The 23,984-nt window shown below is 39.3% G+C and overlaps 1 protein-coding gene across 3 annotated transcripts in view; it reads right to left on the bottom strand.

Annotated features, from left to right (window-relative positions):
• Positions 1–23,984, bottom strand: part of LOC149318039 (programmed cell death protein 10) — a 44,736-nt gene that overhangs the window by 18,484 nt on the left and 2,268 nt on the right. For all 3 annotated transcript variants that reach the window (XM_089508901.1, XM_089508902.1, XM_089508903.1), the window contains exons 2-3: positions 4,102–4,309; positions 3,134–3,187 (exon numbers count right to left, since the gene is read on the bottom strand). In XM_089508901.1, coding sequence (XP_089365027.1) covers positions 3,134–3,187; positions 4,102–4,197 — 150 coding nt within the window. In that variant the 5' untranslated portion in view covers positions 4,198–4,309. The remainder of the gene's footprint in view (positions 1–3,133; positions 3,188–4,101; positions 4,310–23,984) is intronic.

Here is a 23,984-nt window from a genome sequence, read left to right as displayed (position 1 = left end):
GGGGCTAGCTCCTCCCTATATAGGGGCCGGTCTTTTGTTTATTGTCCCTGCTTACAGGAGCAAATAGGAGGAGCTAAACCCAGATTACAGGAGGACAGGACCCTCTCTGCTGGGAAATCTTTTTTCCTATCTCATGCTAACCAAAATTAAAGGAATAAATTTATATGTTTGAGATCAATCTCTTATAACCTTAAAACTATACATTGAAATTCAATACATCTTCAAAATTTTTACTTAACTTCAGAATATCAAAATTATTTTTCAACAGCTGTTGTGTATCTTGTGACACAAACGTAACATAATATGCTCAACAGAATGCCAAAGGGCCTACAAAACCTCTATTTTCCTGTTTCCCATATCATATTAAGTCTTACACATTCCTTAGAGTGCTTTTACAGTATTCATTTTCCAGCTTTTTAGGGAGAGGATAACACAGTGTACTAACAATGTACTGACTACTGCAGTAAAGACTAGACAAAATGTGGACAAAGATTTCACTGAGGTTTTTAAGATGAATGTTCCAAGTGTTTGTGTCCAATCTAATTTCTCTCATTTACACATTGGGAAAAACTTCCACATTCCACACGGTTATTTTTCAACATAGAATTTCAATTTGAATGTGCCAGTTAATAGATTACTACAAACCACATGGTAGAATCCAACTCTCCATGATTAGTAATGGCCAACAATGATTTCCTGGGATGCTTGGCACCTGATGCTCCAGCACATCAAGGCTCAAGAAACAGGCTATTTCTTGCACTACTGAATGAGAAGAGAAATACCAAGAGATGCCTTCAGGTTCTCCCTACCTGCACAGCTCTTTTATACAGTAAAGCCTCATGCCTACACAGACACAGCATCGTATTGATTTTGTTGGCTTTGTAAGGTGCTGCTTCCTGACCCATGGGCACAAAGAACCTATTTCATCTTATGGCCCATATTCCAGAGAATAAGGTGACTAAATCCCCACTTCCACTACAGCCCCACGTTTCATGACAAGCATTCTTTTAGCAATTAATGAGACTTTTTATGGCTGTGTATGACGAATGATGAAATGTCTACTGTATAAAGGCAAAAAACCAAACCATTAAGTTTGAGAGCATACAGTGCACCCGCATTATACGTGTGGCACTCTATACGCAGCTTTGAGCTTATGCACTCAAGCTGCGGGCAGTGTGTGGGGTGCAAGGGGCAGCGCGTCCTATTCAGATGAGGGGGCGTGCGCCCATGGCACGCATGCGCAGCCATGCCACTGCATGCACGAGCCCCATTCAAGTGAATGGGGCTCCAGCATAGGCGGAATTCGCCTTATGCCGGGGGGGGGGGGGTCTGGAATGGATCCCCACGTAAAGCAAGGGTCCACTGTATATTGGACTTCCTAGATTAATATTCCCATTATTCAATATAAACTGTCTCTTCCTCGGGCATCCTTTTTTTACCTTTCCTTTCCCTGAAATATTTAAAACTATTTTTTAACCACAAATTGCCCAATTACTGGGTTTCTTTGGGTACATTTTACCTAGAGCAGTGGAGACAACCCTTTTGCTCTTTGGGGCCAGATGGAGTGATGGGAATGAAACTGCATATGCACACATATATGCTCAGCCTTCCCTCTTGCACCCTCATACTCTGACACACATTCATCCGCTCTCACCATATGGAGACATGGAGGTTTAAACTTTCCTTTTTGCATGTTGTTGTTATGTACCTTCAAATCATTTCCAACTCACTGTGATCCTAAAGGGTTTGCATGGGGCTGAGTGTGTGAATTCTGATCTCCAGGCCCATAGACCTTTTTGTATGCTGACCATTTAAAGCAGAAATTATAATAGAAGCAGGAAGCACAATTCAGAAACCACTACAGATAGCCAGCAAGTCACCTAGCCAGGGAAAGAACATATCCTCTAAGTCAAGCAGTTGTTTGACAAGATCAAAAGTACATAATTCACAGGGAAAAAAAGACACATGGTGGTGATTCATCTTACCAGTGGCAGAGATTTAGAAACAGGTTGGGTGACTTCAATACCCATAAGGATGACAGCAAAAGTTCCAAGGGTTGCGTGGACCTGTACCTTGCCCATAACTATCTATTATTATCTATTTTTTTTTATTTACGGTATTTATACCCTGCCTTTCAGTCCTAAAGGCTCTCAGAGCGGCTTACAATTATTATTTTAATTAGACAGTTCCCTGCCCTCAGGCTTACAATCTAAAAAGACATGACACAAAAGGAAAAGGGAATGGTGGTAGGGAAGGGGATCAGGTCCAGCAGTTCTTCTCTCCTTCTGAGGCCTGGATTTATCTAGCTGAATTTATCCAAACATATGTTGTTTTACAATTCATGGGCTTAGTTATAGAAGTCAGAGTGAAGACTAAATAGAAGAAAGGACACTAGAGTAATCCTCTTTGGTCTCTCTACATGGTGAAATAATGCTGTAGTGGATAAGAGAAATGACAAAGGACTGAGGGCAACAAGCAAAAAAGATTGAAATATTACAGAAAAAAGGGTGGAGAGAAAGAGTAGTGTCACTATTTGAAAAGCAGAGATACATCTCTGCCACAATGAATGGGGCTGGAAGAGAAATATGGGATACACATACACTAGGATGCATTCAGAATGTATCGACTATGTAAATGTGACTTACTACTGACATTTCTTTCCTGGTCATTAAGAAGAAATTAGCTAAGAGATTTATAAACATACAAATGTCCTAATACATTTCAGGCCCTCTGGAACAGTACAGTCTACTCCACTGGGCAACTCCTTTTTGAAGTTATAGAAGGAATTATTCCCAACTCCTACGAAAGCTAACAGGGATTTAATAAGAATCTCTAACTGAACAAATATTCTGCTGCAGAGCTATGGATCTATAGCAGACAGCCTCTTGTTCAGATACTGGCAGAAACAGATACTGGTGAAACAGATACTTGCTGATGGTGGAGCAGATGAACAAGAATTTTGTTTGGGGTCCCTGAGGAGGAGAGGAAATATGAATAAATAATGATAGATTCAGGGACAGAATTCACAACAGACCATAACCATCTAACTCTGGTTTGTACACCTGGTGTGCAGCTTAAATAATTTTTAAAAACATTTTAGTGCTTAAAAAAAACCAATTTCAATAATTCTTACCTTAATAAAAGCTGCTCTCAGTGTCTGAGCTGCAGACAGATTTACCCGTTCTAGCTGCAAGGAAGAGTTTTAAAAACTGTTACAAAGGTAAAGGTATTCATAAAGGTAAAGGTATTCCCCATTCACAAGGTTGTCAAATCATGTCCAACCATAGGGGGCTGTGCTCATCTCCATTAATAAACCAAAGAGCCAGCATTGTCAGAGACTACTCTGTGATCAAGTGGCCAGTATGATTGCACAGAATGCTGTTTACCTTCCCACCAAAGTGGTACCTATTTATCTACTTGCATTTGCATGCTTTCAAACTGCTAGGCTGGCAGAAGCTAGAACTAGTGATGGGAGCTCACCCCATCATGCAGCACCCGGGCCTTGAACTGCCAACTTGCTGATCTTCCATTCAACAGAGTCAGTGTCTTAACCAGTTGAGCCACAGCATCCCTTTTATTTCCTTCATATGTTTACAAATAAAAGTTTTAGCTTCCCATTCAAATACACACACACACTCTCTCTCTCTCCCACACAGGATCCACAATGTTCAACAGACTTCATTTCTGCAGAACTATATTGACTGCTTTCTGGGTTTTACTCCATCATTGCCAATATCAGGGACACTAACTAAACTCTACTGCTTTTACAGGATCCTGCATAATAATGGAAAGTATCTTGAGTGTTTACAATTCTGAACCATTCTAACCCCAAAATGGTTAGGATTAAGGAATAAAGAGACACTAACAAATAGTTAGGGCTATAAATATAACTTTCATGGAAATAGTCCCCCATGCCAAGTTTGTGAGTAGGACTCATTAGGGCAGTTTGAAACCTGGAAGAAAACTGAACTATATTACTACAAATAATATATTACTGTTTTTTGATGTTGACAATTATATATCAGTGTTATTTGACATTGAAAACCATCTCCCATTTCTCAAATACTGTAATGCACAGAAAATCAATTAGAAGGTAATTACCTCATTAAAAACAGGATACATAACTGCATAGAGAGGCATGGAAACCATAGAAGTGGTCTCTGCTTCATTCTTCATCTCTTCCATTGTCATCCTCATTCAAAGACCCACTACTGAAGAAAACAGTTACTGAAGCAATGGACTCCTCATTCAATGAAGGGCTTCTTTTTTTTCCTTGCTGTGCCTGAATATTATAGTACTTGATATTACCCTAAAACAGAAAAGGGGGGGGGGGTATTTTAGCAATTTTGAGACAAAGAATACAACCAAAATGTTAAGGGAGTAGGTTTGGTATTGTCTCTATTCACTCAGCTACCTTCTAATGACAAAACTTTAGATATGCCTCCATTCTACCAACAATTTGTATATAATTAAACAGTTCTTGAAGATTCATCACAAATCTCTGTTCAGCTTCTTTGTTATAAAAAGCAATGGAAATGAGAAACGATGTCATTAAAATGCTGAAAGGTCAATACTATTTTTACAGTTTATACAATGTGCATTCACCAATGGTAAAGAACTTAGTCATACATCTATAGCGCCTTGCCTGGAAAGTAAAGCAAGACATCGCAACTGGCAAGTAACATTTATTTGTGCATGCCATCATAAATGCAAATTAATATTTTGTATTTATACCTACATAGCAAATTTTAATATATCTGAGTTGTAATAAATTATGAAAAAGCTTGGAAGAAACAGTTTTCTAACTCTGTTTCCATACAGGGTGTGACAGAATCTACTACCTCAATGGAAAATACTTCAGGTTAATGAATCTGGCTTGAGGTGTGCTCCACCCTGTCCAGCCCATTAAAGTTGAAGAAATGATCTGAACTATGGACCTGAATTTCAAGTACTGGTATGTCACCTAATAAAGTATATGAAAAACTGTGCTAAACCAGTGTCAATCAAGTAAACTGATACTGGCACCTAAACATTTACTACACAGATTCTTAAAAATCTAAAAAATTTCCCTATAACATTTCCATGGAAGAAAACATGTTTAGAAAAGCTTAGTAAATAATATTCTTGTTAACACGGCAGCATAATGTACTCTGGTCCTCCAGTCTTTAACAAGTAAGTCTAGTCACACAAATGGCTTACATTTCAACACAGAATCATAGTTGGAAGAGATCACAAGAGCCATTCAGTCCAACCCCCTGCCATGCAGGAAATCACAATCAAAGCATCCTTAACAGATGACCATTTTTATGTTTAGATTTTTTTAAAGAGAAAAAAATAGGAAAAACTGAAAGCAAAGGGGAAATAAGGAAAACAGATATAAAGGATAAAGTAAAGAAATAAATACAATAGGCCCTTAGTATCCACTGTGGTTTGGATCCAGGACCCCCCCAAGATACCAAAATCCATGACTACTCAAGTAACATTAAGTACAATAGCATAGTAAAACCGTGTCCCTTATTAACATAGCAAAATCAAGGTTTGCATTTTGGAATTTAAAAAAATATTTTCAAGCCATGGATGGTTGAATCTGTGGATATGGAGGACTGACTGTATATAACATGGGAGGGGAGAGAATTAGAAAAGGCACAAATATGGACCAAAGAAAAGTCCTGGATCAAAAAACAAAACAAAACAAAAAACCCTGTTGATTACAGAGCTACTCTATGCCAATCCTCTATATAACTAAACTGGTTTCATACAAAAGCTAACTTGAAATGGCCATTTATTGCCTCTGTCAAGAAATCTCATTTCTTATCTTTTTATTTTTTATTCTTTCGGTATAAACCTTATTCTGAAGTTGAATTTAGCTGTATTGCCTCTGTACTAGGTTCACCTAATATTGTATTAAAGAAATATATGTTCACCCACCAAAAGATTGTATGAGAATGAGGATTTCCATGCAACAGTACTTTTACCATGATCTAAGTGGAAATGTATGTTGATTTTGCTACTTTATAAAAGGAACACCATTTTAATATGCCATTGTATATAATGGGATGTGAGCACAGAAGGGCCCTTATGTTTCCCTTCTTCCCACAGAAGCCACCTGAACTTGCAAGATAAGTCATATTTCCAATTACTGATAACACTATTTTTACATATTCTAGATCAAATCCTACACTCAGGAAAATTAGTCATTTGAACTGTGTAACGCATACAACCTGAAAACCACTACAATCTGCAATGTACTCAGAGGTTGCCTGCAATATTTTTTTTTTTGTTTTCACTTCAAACTGGTATCTCTATAAACATCCCAGAAGACAATAATATCTGCAGGCATGACCCCATTTTCTAAGTACTACAGTCCGACCTACATTGCCCTTCTCAAGGCTTAAAAGAAACAGCTGATCTGGAACACCATGAGAAGATATGCTGATGTCATTATCCATTCCTATACAGGTTAACTCTCCCTTATTAAAACTACTTGGGACAAGAAGTGTTTTGGATTTTGGAACACCTGTATTTGCATATATACATTTAGATATCTTGGAGATCAGATCCAAGTATAAACACAAAATTCATTTATGTTTCATATACACTTTATATAATACCAGAAGCTAATTTTATATAACATTTTTCAATAATGTTGTGCATGAAACAAAGCATGTATATACTGAACCATCAGAAAGCAAAGGTGCCATTATCTCAGCCACCCATGAAAAAAGTTTCAGATTCTGAAATTCTGGATAAGGGATACGCAACCTGTACTACATAGGCACAAGCCTGAAAATACATTAACTTGTCAAGCCAAAACTGAGTGAGTCAAAGCACATCAGTGAGGGATAGAAGATCAAGCTTTAAAGAGCTCTGTCTGTGACAAGTAGCTCAACCAATTCACAGAAAACAGGTAGCTGTCACAGGAAAGAAACAAGGAAATTAACACCAGGAAGACTGTTGGGTACATCTGCCAATATCAAATTCAAGTAATAATGATTTATCTATAGCCCGCCTTTTCACGAAGAATCAAGGCGGGTTTCAACATCTGAGAACATACATGAAAATAAATGTCAAACACAATTAAACAAGCCCCCTTCGCCACACCCCCTCCCAATCATAAAACAAAACGATATAAAGTTACAGTTACAATGTCATATAACCTTCTGATAAATAATAAAGATACAACAAATATACTCCAAAGTACATACCATAGCATACTGGCTAATAAAAGTACAAGGTACCAAATCCAAAAAATACATAACATAACAATAATTGAGGCCTAATATCTAAATGAGAATTTCCAAATAGAAAGCCTCCATGTCTAAGTTTTAACTACAAACATATGAAGCAATGATTGCTGGAAAGATGTAAGGAAGTCAGTAATGAAAAGATTTCCTTAAAGACAACTTGTTCATCATTAGTAGTGTTCTGGAGCTGTGTGCGACCGCAATCCAGTGGGCACATTCTTGGTTAGTAAGGGGGCAGCATGCCTTTATAGAGCTCTATAGAAAGAATTCTATAAGTGTGTATCTGCGCTTCAGCAGAAAAAGGAACCCTGGAACTATTCTCTATAGCCAAAACTTCTGACATGGTTACAACATACAGTACTTTATAGTACAAAGACTGAAACTGTATGACATTTGTTACCTCCTAATTTGCGCAAAGTGTAACAACATTTATTAAATTTATTTATTAAATTTATATCCCTTTGATCTGCCACCCTCATCCATGGAACTGAAGGCCACTTAAAATAAATCTGATACAATTAACACAAAATCTAATACAATTAAACATAGAAGCAGGTGGAAATACATCAAAGAAGGGTATGGAAACCATGCCCTATGAGAGATTTAGAGAGCTGGGTATGTTTAATCTGAAGAAAAGGTTAATAGGTGATATGATAGCCCTGTTTAAATATTTGAAGAGATGTCATATTGAAGATGGAGCAAGCTTGTTTTCTGCTGCTCCAGAGACTAGAACACGGAACAATGGATGCAAGCTACAGGAAAAAAGATTCCACCTAACATTAGGAGGAACTTCCTGACAGTAAGAGCTGTTGTGGAACACACTCCCTTTGAGATTGTGGTGGATTCTCCTTCTTTGGAGTCTTTAAACAGAGGCTGGATGGCCATCTGTTGGGGGTGCTCTGATTGTGATTTCCTGCATGGCAGGGGGTTGGACTGGATGGCCCTTGGGGTCTCTTCCAACTTTATGATTCTATGAAAAAGCAACATCCACATTCATCAAAAATGTTAAGCACATTTGTGGACATTTTTGAAACAAGAACACATAGGATATATAGGACACATAGGACCCTTTCACAGGGGTTGCCTAAGACCATCGGAAAACACATATTTCTGATGGTCTTAGGAACTGATACACCACTCCTCTATTTGGGGGAGGGGGTCATCACAACATGAGGAACTGTATTGAAAGGTCATGGCATTAGGAAGGTTTAGAACCACTGCTCTAAACCATGCCAGAGAATGAAAACAGTTACATTTGAAAACTGAAGAATAGTTCCCTCTTTATATGATGGTTGACTGCACAGATGAGGGAAGCCACAGCACTATTTTGAGATGGAAGAGATATGTAAGATGTGCAGACAACTGGCTCTTCAAGTCAATACTGCAAATATGATTTTGGATGACCTTACTCGGAATGCTACATTTTCCTAGCGAAGAGAGGTCAAGTTTCAAAGACGAAGGATAAAATTTGTCTAGCTATACTGCAATAAATTTAGTGTACAGACAAAAGCTTAAGGGAAGCTACAACAGGGTAATTAACCTTGACCAATTTCTTAACACCTTCTCTCAGTAGGCAAGGGAGAGAGTAATGAAAACAGAAGTCAGCAGTTATTTAGTTGGCAGAGGCATAAACAAGCAGGCTGCCAATCCAAGCAGCCATATACCACTCCTATACTCAATATTTGAGAGAAGTAACACTGACTCTTACAAAGAGTTCAGAATTTCAAGTTAGTATTTCTGATAATAGCCTAAGCTAGAACTCAGAACATGAACTTATAAAAATTGCACTGCTCTTTGTTCTCAAGAAATTCATAACTATCACAACAGATGTGCATGGATATAAAATAACACAAGTTTAACAAGTGTTGACTTTTATAGGAAGAAGGAATGATAAACACATACATTTCCTAGGCACATGCAATCTCTATCTGCAATAAACGGTGGGGGGAGGGGAATCCACTCAAAAGCAAAGGTAAAAAGCAGCTAAAGCAAGACTGTTAACACTGCTCAAATTCCTTACAATTCCAACAATAAGTGAAAAAAATTCAGGTATTGGGCAGTTGCTACAAGTTTTATCTTGACAACAGAGGTCTGGAATTTTTCTAGGGTGAAAAATCATGAATGAGGAAGCTCATGCAATGAGTCTAAATTCTCTGTGGTTTTATTTGTTTGTTTGTTTCAGTTTTCATGATTCCTAATTTCACATTTGCTTTGAAGGCTGAAACTAATTTCATACTGAGGGTAACAGAAGAAATATCTCAAATTGTAGTAAGCCAGGATCCAGTGTCTGGATGAGAGCCTCCAACATAGCTAATATTTCAGATTCTTAAATGGCAGCCAGCATCAAATATCTAGGCAATTGCTGAAAAAAGGAGGGACAAGAGGGGTACTTTATGAGGTACTATGAAAAACTGGTTACAACTGTAGTTTAGTACTTACTGCAAAACTACAGAAACTGTTGATTACAAAATAAAGACAAATGTTAGCTTGACTATTTATGATTCCTCTGATACATCCCTGACTTCTCTATTTGGTTGCATTAACAAACGAACACAAAAAGAGCTAGAGATCTGTTTCACAACCATTGTGAAAATGCCACTGATACCACTTTATCAACTCTCTCTCATCAGACTCACACAGTACAAAAATGTAATTTAGTGACAACATGCTTCAATGTTAAGAGATCACATAACATTAAGAAACTACTTTTGCACTCTGAACTTAGTTTGCAGCAACTGAATTAAAGCAATAACAAAGGGAGTGTGAGTGTGAGGACGAATAAAAAATTGGAACATTTTAAAAGCAGCTGAAGAAATAGGACAGCAGAAGATTAATCAGAATAGTAACTGGCAAATCAATAGAGTTGGAGAACATGGAATCCAAATGTGGAAGCAGCCAAACTACTCAGAATAGCACCGAGAGAGATTTAATGGCTAGCACATAACTAATAACCTAAGACCAAGAGCCATCCACCTGACTATGTATGTCCAAGAAAACTTTAGACTTGCACTTCTTGAACTACATAACCATCATAAGGGCACCTCAAATGCAGTATGTAATTTAAAACTATTTGAGGGGGGAGAAGAGGACAAAATTCCTGTTAGGTGAGCACAAACCTTTATGTTTGTTAAATCTCAGTGACCATCTACAACAGTGATTCCCAAACTTTGATCCTCTTGATGTTTAGGACTTCAGCTCCCAGAATTTGTGACTGTGGGCCAAACTGAGTAAGCTCCTGGGAGTCCAAAACACCTGAAGCACCAAAGTTTGGGAACTAGTGATTTTTTACATAATCCACCAGGCCTCCAAATTCAAGTTTAATGCTTTAAAATGCTACTTCTCCTCCATTTCAATTTACAAATAGCAATAAAAGGCAGAACAATAGTAATAATAAAAAATAAGGTCCTCCAAATGTAAGGTGTCTAGAATCTTCATGTGTGTGTGTGTGTTGTGAGAATTTCAGTTCCTACATTTTACTCCACACAGAAGTCAGGATGCTGGAAGTTATTTATTCAGCAATAGCAGCTACATTTTTATACTGCTTCATACTGAACTAAACAGTCTCTAAGCAGGTTACAACGTGTAAGCCAATTGCCCCCAACAAGCTGGGTACTCATTTTAGTGACTTTGGAAAGCTACTAGGCTGAGTCGACCCTGGAGCCCCTTGCTGTAATCTGACTCAAAACTTTGTCGCTGTGAGTGAGTGAGTGACTATAGTACCAGCATTTAACCACTGTGTCAGCAGGGCTCCCTGAGTTTAGTCATGAGAATTTTTCCTCATTTAATGCCATCACATTGTCTTGTTAAGATTAATGAAGAATATATCCAGGGTGGCTACTGGCAAATCAAATTAAATCGAGGACCAATTTATCACTCTATAAGCAGCCAAAGTATAGGTGCTCATAAAATGGTGGTACAAATAATTCTTTCAGCATCAGACACAGTTCTTTGGGGGAAATGATCAAAACAATGAAGTGTTGGCCTAAACCAAAAACAGAACAGTATGGCAAACAGAAAGGTTTAGGAAAAAGTAATCAATTATTGATTACTTTTTTCTAGACCTTTTGGTTTGCCATACTTTGGAGAAATGATCCTAGGTCGCTCAAAAATCAGAGTGTGCTACACTGGGGCCTGGGAACCTAAAGTTCAACTAACCACTGAGGCACCTTTTCCCAGCATTTACAAGTAAACAGAAAAGGAGACTTCTCATAAGAACTATTTGGAGGTCACCAGTGATTACTGGCTTACATCTTATAAAATTAGTTAAGCAGTGGATATTGAAAGACAGCTGTCAATATTTGGTTCTAGGCAAAGTTCAAGAAGTTTGTCTTCATCTGTATAGTTTAATTGCCATCTACACATTGTAAATGGCTCTCTGTTTCTCCTCTGAACACTATTTAATAATAATGTATTTTAGTCTGCAGCAAGAAAAGCAAGGTGGAACGGCATTAATATCAATTGATTTTACAAGATACTACCCTTGTGGACTGTCAAAGCTTGAGCAGCTTTTAACAGTGATACAACAAAGGAGTTAATTCTTTGAGCATCTAGTGATCTGATGTAAACATATATTCAAAGTGCATGCTTATATGAAGCCAACACTTTTATCTTTCTAAAAAAAACCCAACAGTTTTTCTAACAAACATTTGGTCTGTACAGTACCCCAAGGGTATCTGCAAGACATTACTTATTTACTAGCAAGTTATTTCTGAATGCCGCATAAACACAACAGTTTTTAAGGTACAAGTTATTATTAAGTTAGGAAGTGTTTTAAAAAAAACATGGTAAATAAGCCTAGGGTTTTCACTATGGGCACTAAAGGATGCACTTTATTCTGCTGAACAACATAACACACACAACTGTTCTTTTCTGTGACAAATCCAAGCATCTTTTAAGGCTTTTCTCATATTAGATTGAAAATCTGTACACACTACCTGTACTTGTATTCATTAGAAAGTTTATCCCCATGATTAGTTCAAAATGACTGTTTAGACCTTCTTAATGGAAGAAGCTCTTCTCTTCACAAGAAGATCCATCCTCACAGAAGGTACCTCCTTTCTCAAGTAGATCTATCCTCATCTTCTGTGTATGTAGTAAAGTTTGTGTGCACATTCCTACACACTGACAGACCTTCCCAGCCCTCTATTCCACCCCTCTATCCCAGCTGTTTCTGAAGGTAGGAACCACTCCCTCTTTAGGTAGAAGTCCTACTGAATTCACCAGGATTTACTTCTTAATTAACACTAATAGGATTTCAGTTAAAAACACCCTAAATGTAACGTGAACCATGTCTTTGCTAAGAGTAATATCTACAGTTATCTTATTTATATATTTATTTATATATATGGCGTCTATCTCCTGGAAAGATACCCAAGGTGGCTTGCAGATAAAAACAGTTTAAAATTTAAAATAAAAAATGAGAAACAATTAAATTCATCTTGCAAAAACAATATAAAATTAGAATCAGAGTTGGCAGAGACCGTAAGGGCCATACAATCCAACCCCCTGCCATGCAGGAAATCTAAATCAAAGTATCCCCAATGGCCATCCAGCCTCTGTTTAAAGACCTCTAAGGAAGGAGATTCCACTACACTCCAAGGGAGTTTGTTCCATTGTTGGACAGCCCTTACTGTCAGGAAATTCTTCCTAATGTTGAGGTGGAATCTCTTTTCCTGTAGCTTGCATCCATTGCTCCGGGTCCTGTTCTCTGGAGCAGCAGAAAACAAGTTTTCTCCCTCCTCAATATGACATCCCTTCAAGTATTTAAACAGGGCTATCATATCACCCCTTAACCTTCTCTTCTCCAGGCTAAACATCCCCAGCTTCCTAAGGCGTTCCTCATAAGGCATGGTTTCCAGACCCTTCACCATTTTGGTCGCCCTCCTTTGGACACGCTCCAGTTTCTCCATGTTCTTTTTGGATTGTGGTGCCCAGAACTGGACACAGTATTCCAGGTGGGGCCTGACCAGAGCAGAATACAGTGGCACTATTACTTCTCTTGATCTAGACACTATACTTTAATTGATGCAGCCTAAAATCGCATTGGCCTTGTTACCTGATGGATCACACTGTTGACTCCTGTTCAATTTGTGGTCTACTTGGACTCCTAGATCCCTTTCACATGTAGTCTCGTTCAGCCAGATGTTGCCCATCTTATAACTGTTCATTTCATTTGTCCGCCCTAAGTGCAGTATCTTACATTTCTCCGTGTTGAAATTCATTTTGTTAGTGTTGGCCCAGCTTTCTAATCTATTCAGGTCATTCTGAAGTTTGATCCTGTCCTCAGGGATATTAGCAACTCCTCCTAATTTGGTGTCACCTGCAAATTTGATAGCTATACCCCAAATTCTGTCATCTAAGTCATTGATAAAGATTTTGAACAGCACTGGGCCCAGGACAGAGCCCTGTGGGACCCCACTGGTCACTTCTCTCCAAGATGAAAAGGAGCCATTGTTGAGCACCCTTTGGGTTCGGCCAGTTAATCAATTACAAATCCATGTAACAGTTACCTTGTCTAGCCCACATTTCACTAGCTTGTTTGGAAAAATGTCATGAGGAACCCTGTCAAAAGCCTTACTTAAATCAAGATATACTATATTCACAGCATTCCCTTCATCTACCAAGCTGGTAATTTTATCAAAGAAAGAGATCAGATTTGTCTGGCATGACTTCTTTCTCTGAAACCTGTGTTGACTTTTTGTGATTATGGCATTGCCATCTAGATGTTCACAGACTCTCTGTTTAATGATCTTCTCTAGAATCTTTCCTGGTATTGATGTCAGACTAACTGGACGATAATTGTTGGGATTCTCTTTTTTTCCCTTTTTGAAGATGGGGACAACGTTTGCCCTCCTCCAGTTTGCTGGGACTTCTCTTGTTCTTCAGGAGTTTTCAAAGATTACTGCCAATGGCCCCGATATTACATTTGCCAGTTCTTTTAATACCCTTGGATGTAGTTCATCTGGTCCTGGAGACTTAAATTCATTTAGATTAACAAGGTATTCCTGTACTATCTCTTTACTTATTCTGTGCTGAAATTCCCCTATTCTGTCCTCTGATCCATTATCCTCAGGCTGAGCACCCTTTGCCTTTTCTGAGAAGATTAAGGCAAAGAAGGTGTTGAGTAATTCTGCCTTTTCTCTGTCCCCTGTTAGCATTTTGTCATCTTCTCCACGCAGTGACCCCACCATTTCCTTCTTCTCCCTTTTGCTGCAGACATATCCTCTCTAGCAAGTCTGAGTTCATTCTGTGCTTTAGCTTTTCTCACTATCCCTACATGTGCTCGCTATTTGATGTCCCCATTTTTCCATTCTTTATACATGTTCCGTTTAAAACTTAGCTCAGTTGAAAGTTCCTTAGTCATCCATCCTGGTTTCTTGAGACATCTCCCATTTTTCCTCCTCATTAGAACTGCTTGAAATTGTGCCTTCAGTATCTCCCCCTTGAGAAATTCCCATCCATCTTGAACTCCCCTCTCTTTTAGTATTCCTGACTATGGGATCACCTCCAGTATTTCTCTACGTTTACTAAAATCAGCTTTCCTAAAGTCTAGAATGCGTTTCTGATTATGTCTGGCTTCTCCTTTCCACTGTATAACAAGCTCCAGGAGTACATGATCACTCCCACCTAAGGATCCCACCATTTGCACTCCATTAACTAGGTTATCCCTGTTGGTTAGGATCAGATCCAAAATAGCTGATCCCCTTGTTGCCTCTTCCACCTTTTGGACAATGAAAGTGTCTCGAAGGCAAATGAGGAATTTGCTAGACCGTGAGGATTTGGTTGATTTTGACTCCCAGCAAATATCAATATAGTTGAAGTCACCCATTACTACTACATCTCTCCTTTCTTAATGTGTGGTCATATGTTCTAGAAAGGCATCATCCAATTCCTCCATCTGACTTGGGGGTCTGTAGTAGACTCCCACAATAACATCCCTGTTATTTCCCTCCCCTTTAATTTTTATCCAGATGCTCTCCACCTGGCTTCCAGGATTGATGTCCTGGATCTCTTCTCTGGTCTAAATGTCCCTGACATATAAGGCTATTCCTCCTCCCCTCCTGTTTGGCCTGTTTCTCTTGAAAAGGTTATACCTCTCTATTTCTACATTCCAATCATGAGACTCATCCCACCAGGTTTGAGTGAGGCCTATTATATCATATTTGCTTTGTTGTGCTAGCAGTTGAAGTTCATCTTGCTTATTCCCCATGCTCTGTGCATTAGTGTAGAGACATCTTAGTCTGTTTGTCCCCTTTACATGCTGTCTGTGCAAGTTTTTTGCCTTTCACTTTTAGGTCCTTGCACTCTTCGTCTTGTTCCCTCTATGACAGTTTGACCATTTTCTCCAGCCCCTTTACCTTCCAGAATACTGTCTCCCTCCCCCACATAACTCAATTTAAAAATACAAAAGTTTATGTATTAAGAGTCTGCTTGAACAAAAAGGAGAGTAGGAAGGGGTCCAAGCTAGCCATAGAAGGGCACTCTGGCCACTGCTGAAACCTGGACATCCAGGCTCAGAGCTGAGTCCAGCAGAACATCCAAGCTGTGAGCCTGAGTTTTCACGGGGAGTGTAACTCCATCCAGCATAGGCAAATTTCCTATTCCCTGATACTACCTTTCAACTGATCAGGAGCACCTCTATCTTATCTGGATCAAGTTTCAATTTGTTTGCCATCATCCATTCCCTTACTGAGAGCAGACATGGGTTCAGCATGGAGACAGCTTCTTTAGAATTGGATGAACAGGAGAGATAAAGTTGGGTGTCATTCGCATACTGGTGATTCCACACCTCAAAACTTTGGATGACCTTTCCCAGCAGTTTTATATAGGTATTAAATAACATGGGGGATAGAACAGAACCCTGCGGGTCTCCACAGGCCAATGGTCAGGGAGTTAACAAGGCTCCCCCAGCAGTACCTTCTGAGTTTGCCCCTCCAAGAAAAACCAGAACCACTGCATAACAGTGCCCCCAAGTCCCATTTCAGAGGGGTTGCTCAGAAGGATACTATGGTTGAAGGTACTGAAAGCAATCAAAAGTTCTGGAGAAACCAACAGGGGCATACTCACCTTGTCAAGTTTCCATGTCATCTATAGCCAGGCCTGAATCCAGACTGAAATGGATTTAAATAATCCGTTTCACTTAGTAACCCTTGGAATAGTGAGAATTCTTTCAAAAATATTTTTATATTTGCAATGTTGATAGCTATATAAGTTTAAGTTTCAGTTCTAAAGAGCTCAAGTTCAAAAAAGGAACACACTGAACAGATTTTTTCTACTATATTCAAATTACATATCATTCTCCTTATCTAAGCTTTTTATAACTCTAGCAGGAAACTTTCATGAAGAAAATAGACCCAAAATGCTCTACCCTATTGCTTGTCAAAGGAAATTATTTGACTGCATTGTTGAAGACAGCCAGCTGAACATGAGTATGTCTTTCCACAGGGATACAATAAATAGCTGAACACAAGAGAAATCAACATCTGTGTTCAGTATCATGTGCGAACAGTCTAGAATTATAAGGCACTGCGTTTTATATCACACCAGTCAAAATATTTTTGTATTTATAAACCACCAATTCTTCCATCAACTCGAACTCCTACTTCAATTGAGTATGATTAATCTGGAAAAGTTACCTTTGATTAGCTAGAGAATTATTAGAGTTTTAAGCCAGAAAAATAACTTTTCCCAATCTTGTGCCTGTACAGGATGTAGCAGCACACAGATCAAAAGTTCGTAAGCACCTTCTTAAGAGCATTTATTCTATCAGTCACCATCACCATCTCTGTATCTCCTGCACATTCTATAGCCATCTACTTTATATATCATTAAGGTTTAATCCTGTTTTACTTTCAAAAATGCCACTTCCAAGACTATTACCATTTTGAAAGCATTATGGAGCTTCTTTATCTTCTATGGTTTTAAAAAGATATACAGCCTTATCTCAGAGCAAATTTCATCCATTAACAGAATGGAGCAACAAAGAGAAGCTAACTATTCATCAAAAACAGCATATTACTTGAAGTGTGAAGAGAAAAAAAATTTCAAAACACCTGGACAATAAAGATATCACCTTTGTTTTAAAAAAAAAACTGGGCCAAAAATGCAAGTATGTTAATTGGTGTATAACATTGCACCTTTCTTTAATCTTCACTGAAGTTACAGAAACTTAAACAACATTTTAAAAAAAACATTGACTTTCCACATGAGTTGGGAAGCAATTAGTTTCACTGTGTGTGTTTCATGTACATTATGAGAACAAAGGTGAACAAAAATTAATGTACAAAAAAACACAGTACACTCTGCCGCAGGTATCAAATGGGAGATCTCTCACCCATGGTACAAATGCAACCTTCATATTCCCTTTATTTGGACTTCAGTTAAAATCCTTGCAATGCTCTCCCATAGTCTCCATTCTGGAGTATTGCTATTACTTAATATGCCTAAGTAATATGTGAAAACAAAGAGACAGTGTGGTATAGTGCTTTGAGTGTTAGATTACAACTCTGGAGACCAGTGTTCAGATCCCAGCTCAGCCATAGAAACCCTCTGTGGGATCGTGGGTAAGTCACAGTCTCTCAGCCCCAGAAGAAGGCAATGGCAACCCCTCTCTGAACAAATTATGGTGCCTTAGGGTCACCATACGTCAGAAACAATTTGAAGGTAGACAACAACAACAAGGTGGAAAAACTATTTTTCTGGTGTTTGTGAATCCAGACAAAAATTGAACCTGCAACTCAACCCTATTTTTGCACTGGTCTTGCCACTTTTGGAATGGGAATCCCATCAGATTTTGTTTAAGGCAGGCTGAATCTACACTGCAGTGTTAATGGAGCTTGATATTGATTTAACTGCCATAGCTCAATGCTATGGAATTCTGGGATTTGTAGTTTTCTGAGATATTTTGCCTTCTCTGCCACAGAGTGCTTTGTTGTTTGTTTGTTGCTGTGTGCCTTCAAGTTCTTTCCACACCTCACAAAAGTACAAATTCCAGGATTACCAGTATGTAGGATGGAGCCATGGCAGCTAGTGGTGTCAAAGTGCATTTTTTGAGAGAAAATTATTATTATTACAAAATTATTTTAAAAGGATTTTCCCTCAGTTCCTGCACTTCAGATGTTAAAAAGATTGTTTTTTTTCATTGAGTTTTTGGGATATGTGGCCATGTTCTAGAAGAGTTTCTTCCTGACGTTTCACCAGCATCTGTGGCTGGCATCTTCAGATTGTATTTAAGACAAAAAGACAAATGAAAATATACAAGAATATACAAGAACTGCTAACATCAACAGTATAAAACAAAAATATTTTAAGAGTTGAGGGTAAGCCTACAGATCACGTCTACCACAGGCAGACAGATTTCCATCATGGATACTGGCCAGGTAGTGGTCTAACTGCCAAAATTACCCTCTTTCATAGCTAGCCTGCTGCCCAAATTAGGAAAGAAGTCTGGAAAGGGTAATAATACTTACCCTTCTTGAATTATTCAACAGCTTCCCTATTACTATCAGTAAGCTTCCTAACTTGCTCAGAATTGTTGTGTCAAAGTAATGAGGCCCACCTTTCAGACAAATATAGAGAAGTCTTCTCCCACTTTTTCAGGTTCTGTACTCACTCACTGGCAAAAAGATTGAAACAAGTCAGGAAAACAGCTGGAAATTGGGTAACAATGCTACTCTTCTTGAATTATTCAACACCTTCCCTATTACCTTCAATTAGCTTCCTAATTTGCTCAGAATTGTTGTATCACAGAAATGTATCCCACTTATTTAGCCAAAGATAAAGAAGCCTTCTCCCTCTTCTCCAGGTTCTGCACTCCCTCACTGGCAAAAAAGATTTAAAAACCAGAATTTTGCCCCTGGGATCAACCTGCATGATCAATTTCATGATTCTCTATCAATTGCTAGGCCATTGTACACACTCTTTTTACAGCCATCCCACCATCTCATAAATGACTCACCATGAGTAATAATATAGCACAAGCTACTCCAGAGCTACTTGACAGAATAACTGATCTATGAAGAGCACAAGAGAAGCCGCATCAGATCAGACCAATGGCTTATCTAGTCCAGCATTCTGTTTGCCTAGTAGACAATCAAATGCATATGAAAAGTTTGCAAGTAGGAAGCATGAATCCAATAGCATGCTTCTGGTGGCATTCCCCCCCCTATTCTTCCTGTCTTAAAGCTAATCCACTTTCTGACTCCAGTTAAAAACAGCAACATACAATATCTTTCTTTTTTTGGATCACAACAAGATGCCACTTCACATACTTTGCCCCCCAACAATGGTCCATCTCTGGTATTGCTTGTATCTGATAACCCAAGATCAGAAACCGTTGTTGAAGTTAACCACTGATTTCCCCACTTAACTCATGCTCCTTTCTCAATGACTTTCCACATTCCAAGGATGAACATGCACACACATGAATACAGAGAAAGAGAGAGGCCAGTGCCTCATTAAACACACAAAGTTCAGCCCAAACAGATAAAGTGGTTAAACTGTTCCTGGAGTTTTCCTTTACAGACTGTGGAATATAAAACAGTTTCCTACAGGTAGGGTACTGAAAACACATAGGCAACTGGAACCTAGCCTTCTCCCTGGCATACTATCATGCTATTATTAATTTTTTTACATAAGGAATAAATACCAGCCTTCTAGATGTAGTGAAACTCCCATGCCTGAAGTGTTCAAAACCATCAACTACAGAATTACAAATTTGAAAAAGACCACAAGGGCCTTCCAGCCCAAGCACCCACCATGCAGGAATATGCAGTCAAAGCACTCTCAACAGACGGCCATCCAATCCTCACCTAATGTTTAGGTGGAATCTCTTTTTCTGTATCCACTGCTCTGTGTCTAAGAGGTGAAAAAGGCCATCCCTTCCGAAGGTGGATTGGGGCCATGGCAACCACATGCCATGGCCCAATCTTCCTTGAAGCCAGCTGAAAAAGCATCAGCAATGAACCACTTCTTTTTGGGTTGGCAAAATGGCATGGAGTGCCTGGAAGTTGGCCTATGTCTGTGCAGCTAGGCAGCTTGAAGCTGATTTCTGGGCATCTTGGGGCTGTGCACTGTCTGTATGCTGGAGGCCGGCTTTTTACGCTGATGTATTTCACCCCTCTGTCTCTGAAGAAGCAGAGAACAAGCTTGCTCAATCCTCAATATGGCATCCCTTCAAATATGTAAACATGGCTCTCATGTCACACTTTAATCTTCTCTTCTCCAGGCTAATCACTTCTTGGCCTTTTGGCTATAATCAAGTGCAGTAACCATTACCACCTGCGGTTGTAATCATATTTCTTCTTCTGTTTGCATAGACCAGAAAATGTTAAACCAGCATCAATTCCTCTTTTTTGAGGTATAAAGGGGGAGGGAAATGGGAGGAATATAGAGTTCCCACCTCACAACCAACATTAGCCCAAGTGGGCTATGCTCAGGGTTGGCACAAGACACTTTGCTACCTGAGAGAGAACAACAAATGCTGCCCAAAATCACTCACGTCAATGAAATCAAAAGCACCTGGAGTCAGCCAAATTATTTTAGCAAACGAGGCAGAAAGTACGTCTAGCACCTCCCCATCCATGGAGATAAAAGCAGAACCACTAAATAAGCAATTACAGATTTGCTGACACCACAAAGTCTACTGCTTGAGGCAGGTACCTCATTCTCCCCAATAATAAAGCTGGTCCTGGCCAGGTTTACTCCCCTTCAAGAAAAGGAAACCAAAACCATCAAATTCTATCTCTTCTTCCATTTTTTGCTCTCTGCCCACCCCCAACCAACTATAGAATTAATGCAGTCTGGCATCTCTTTAACTGCCATGGCTTCATCCTATGGAATTCTGTGATTTTTAGTTAATTGCGGGTTATTTGTAGTTTATTATGACATCAGAACTCTCTGACAAAGAAAGCTAAATACCTCTTTTGTTGTTTCAGGGGTTTCAAGGCCTAAAACCAACAAGGCTTAGGGTTGTGGGTCTGTCTGCCTTTGTCTCTGGCCTTGCAGATCATGAGCTTCCAACCAGCAGGACTACAAATACCATCTGATGTATATGAGAAAGATTAGGGAAAGTGTACTAGTCAAGGGCATCAAGTTTTGTTTTTATTTTCCTGGTTTGGCATAATTAATGCAAACTCTGTAACTTATACTTTCTTGTGTGCCTGGAGGACAAGTGGGTCCTTCGTGTAGTTATACAGTCTGCCCTCTGTATCCACAGACTCTTGATCCAGGGATTCAACCACCCACAGCTTGAAAATATTTTTAAAATATAAATTTGAAAAAGCAAACCTTGATTTTGCCATTTTACAGAAGGGACACCATTTTACCACACCATTGTATTTAATCGGACTTGAGCATCCAAGGATTTTGGTATCTATGGGGGGGTCCTGGAACCAAACCCTAGTCAGTACTAAGGGCCCTTTGCATCCTTTTCCATGAAACTCCCTTACTTAGAATTATTATTATTGTTATATTTATTTGTATCCCACTCTTTTCCAAGAACTAGGACTCAGAGCAGCGCACAATATCAAAAGAACAGTAAAGTACAAAACATAAAAAGTGATACATTAAAATGGAATTAAATTATTACAATATTAAAATAGATTTTCTTTTCATGTGCCTTGGCTTAGCCCAGTTCTTCCCTTGGTTGGCAAGTGAAGTACCAGTAGAAGTCCCCAGCAACATCCAGATACATTGCTAAGGCATGATAAGTCAGTCATTGGGTGCTGGCAGTGAATTATTTAGATCATTGATTCCGAAAATTTGACCCTCTGGATGCTTTGGACTTCAGTTCTCAGATTTCCTGACTGTTGGTCAAAGCTGACTGGAGCTCCTGGGAGTTGAAGTCCCAAACACCTGGCGGACCAAAGTTAGGAACCACAGCTTTACATAAAAGGTGGTCTCAAGGGGTCCCATCCAGCTCAGCAGGAAAGCAGGGGGGACCCTCAGAGAACTCCTCACATGGTTTGCTTAGCAAGTTTCTTCAGAGGAGGTTTGCCACAGCCATCCTCTGAAGCTGAGAGTGTGTGACTTGCCAAGGTCACCCAGTGGGGGGAATGTACTAAAACAAATGACAATACTTGCCCATAGGGAAACAGTGGGAAATACTTCCCCATAGGAGAACACTTGTCCATAGGGAAACATAGAATACTTACCTTATGTTTTGGGCAAGTATTCTCCTATCTAACTCTATGGGCATGCATTCCCCAATGGGCAAGTGCAGTGGTCCCTCCACATTCACTGGAGTTAGGGGTGAAGGACCCCCATGAATGTGGAAAAACTGCAAATAAAATAAACTCAATTCTTTTTACCTAAGAGAACACCTCTCTAGGAATCTCCAGTTCCTCCAGTGCAACTCTATGGTCAACATCTATCAAGATCTGATAGATGGTGATCACAGAATCATGTTGGAGGACCTACAAATGCCTAGAGATATGTTTTCTCTGAGAACCTCTAGGCACAACTCTATGGTCAGTTTCTGGCAGAAGACCTAGAGATTCCTAGAGATAACATATTAATCAAAAGTGCAAATAATCAAATCTGCAAATGTCAAAGTTGCAAATGTGGAGGGCCAACTGGACTGTCATTTGTTTTAGTACATCCCCCCAGTAGGTTTACAAATCAGAGAATCCCATGTCATGGAGCCACAGCAGTAAAAACAGTGTCAAACTGTGTCAGTCCTGAGGTGTAGAGGTTGCCGTAACCAGGATGAGCAGATGACCTCGCCACACAGGAGGACCAGACAACACAAAATGGAGGAATCATAGAAAGACGAAAAGTAGTACAAACTCCAATCACTTTTACTCCATTGACTGGACCGTCTTGTGCCTTGTAGCAATAGCAAGTATATTTCTATACCATTTACTGATGCACTAAGCAGTTTACAACTGGAAGCTAATTGCCCCCAACAAGCTGGGTACTTATTTTAGTGACCTTGGAAGGATGCCAGTCCCGGAGCCCCTGGCTGGAACTGAACTCACAACCTTGTGGTTTGTGAGTGAATGGCTGGGATAAAGGCATTTAACCACTGCATCACCACGTTTATGCTGACAGTCACAAGCCTTGCAACCATGGTCCAAAACATACTGCAGAAATAATCCAGTCAGAGACTGCTTTAATTGCCCTATCTCAGGGCTAGGGAATCCTGGGAATTGCAGTTTATTGTGGCGCCAGAGCTCTCTCTGACAGAGAAGACAAAATGTTTCACAAAACTACAGTTCACAGAATTCCTTAGCATTGAGCCAGGGCAGTTAAAGTGGTCTCAAACTGCATTAATTCTGCAGTGCATTCTGGACCCATTTCAAAACAGTCTTTTCTCTGTGAAGTCAAAGGCTTTCATGGCCAGCATCCATGGTTTTTTTTTTTTGTGTGTGTGTTTTTCAGGCTATGGGGCCATGTTCTAGAAGAGTTTGTTCCTTACGTTTCACCAGTGTCTATGGCTGGTATCTTTGGAGCTTTCTAGATTAGAAAGTTATGCCTAAAATTAGAGAGCAAAATCAAGGAAGTGATATATATACATATACACTTGTCCCTCCATGTTTTTTTACCTGAGAGGACACCCCTCTAGGAATCTCTAGGTCTTCCAGTGCAACTCTGTGGTCAACATCCTCCAGACACTGACCACAGAATTGCACTGGAAGAGCTACAAATGCCTAGTGCAGTGTTCTCTCTAGGAATCTCTGGGTCCTTCATTGCAACTTTTAGTTAAAGTTGACTATAGAGTTGCACTGGAGGCCCTAGATA

This window comes from Sceloporus occidentalis, unplaced genomic scaffold (genome assembly GCF_023333645.1).
Source record: "Sceloporus occidentalis isolate IW3139 unplaced genomic scaffold, rSceOcc1.0.p SCAF_2, whole genome shotgun sequence".
Classification (NCBI taxonomy): Eukaryota; Metazoa; Chordata; class Lepidosauria; order Squamata; family Phrynosomatidae; genus Sceloporus; species Sceloporus occidentalis.
This window is presented reverse-complemented; position numbering and strand designations above follow the sequence as displayed.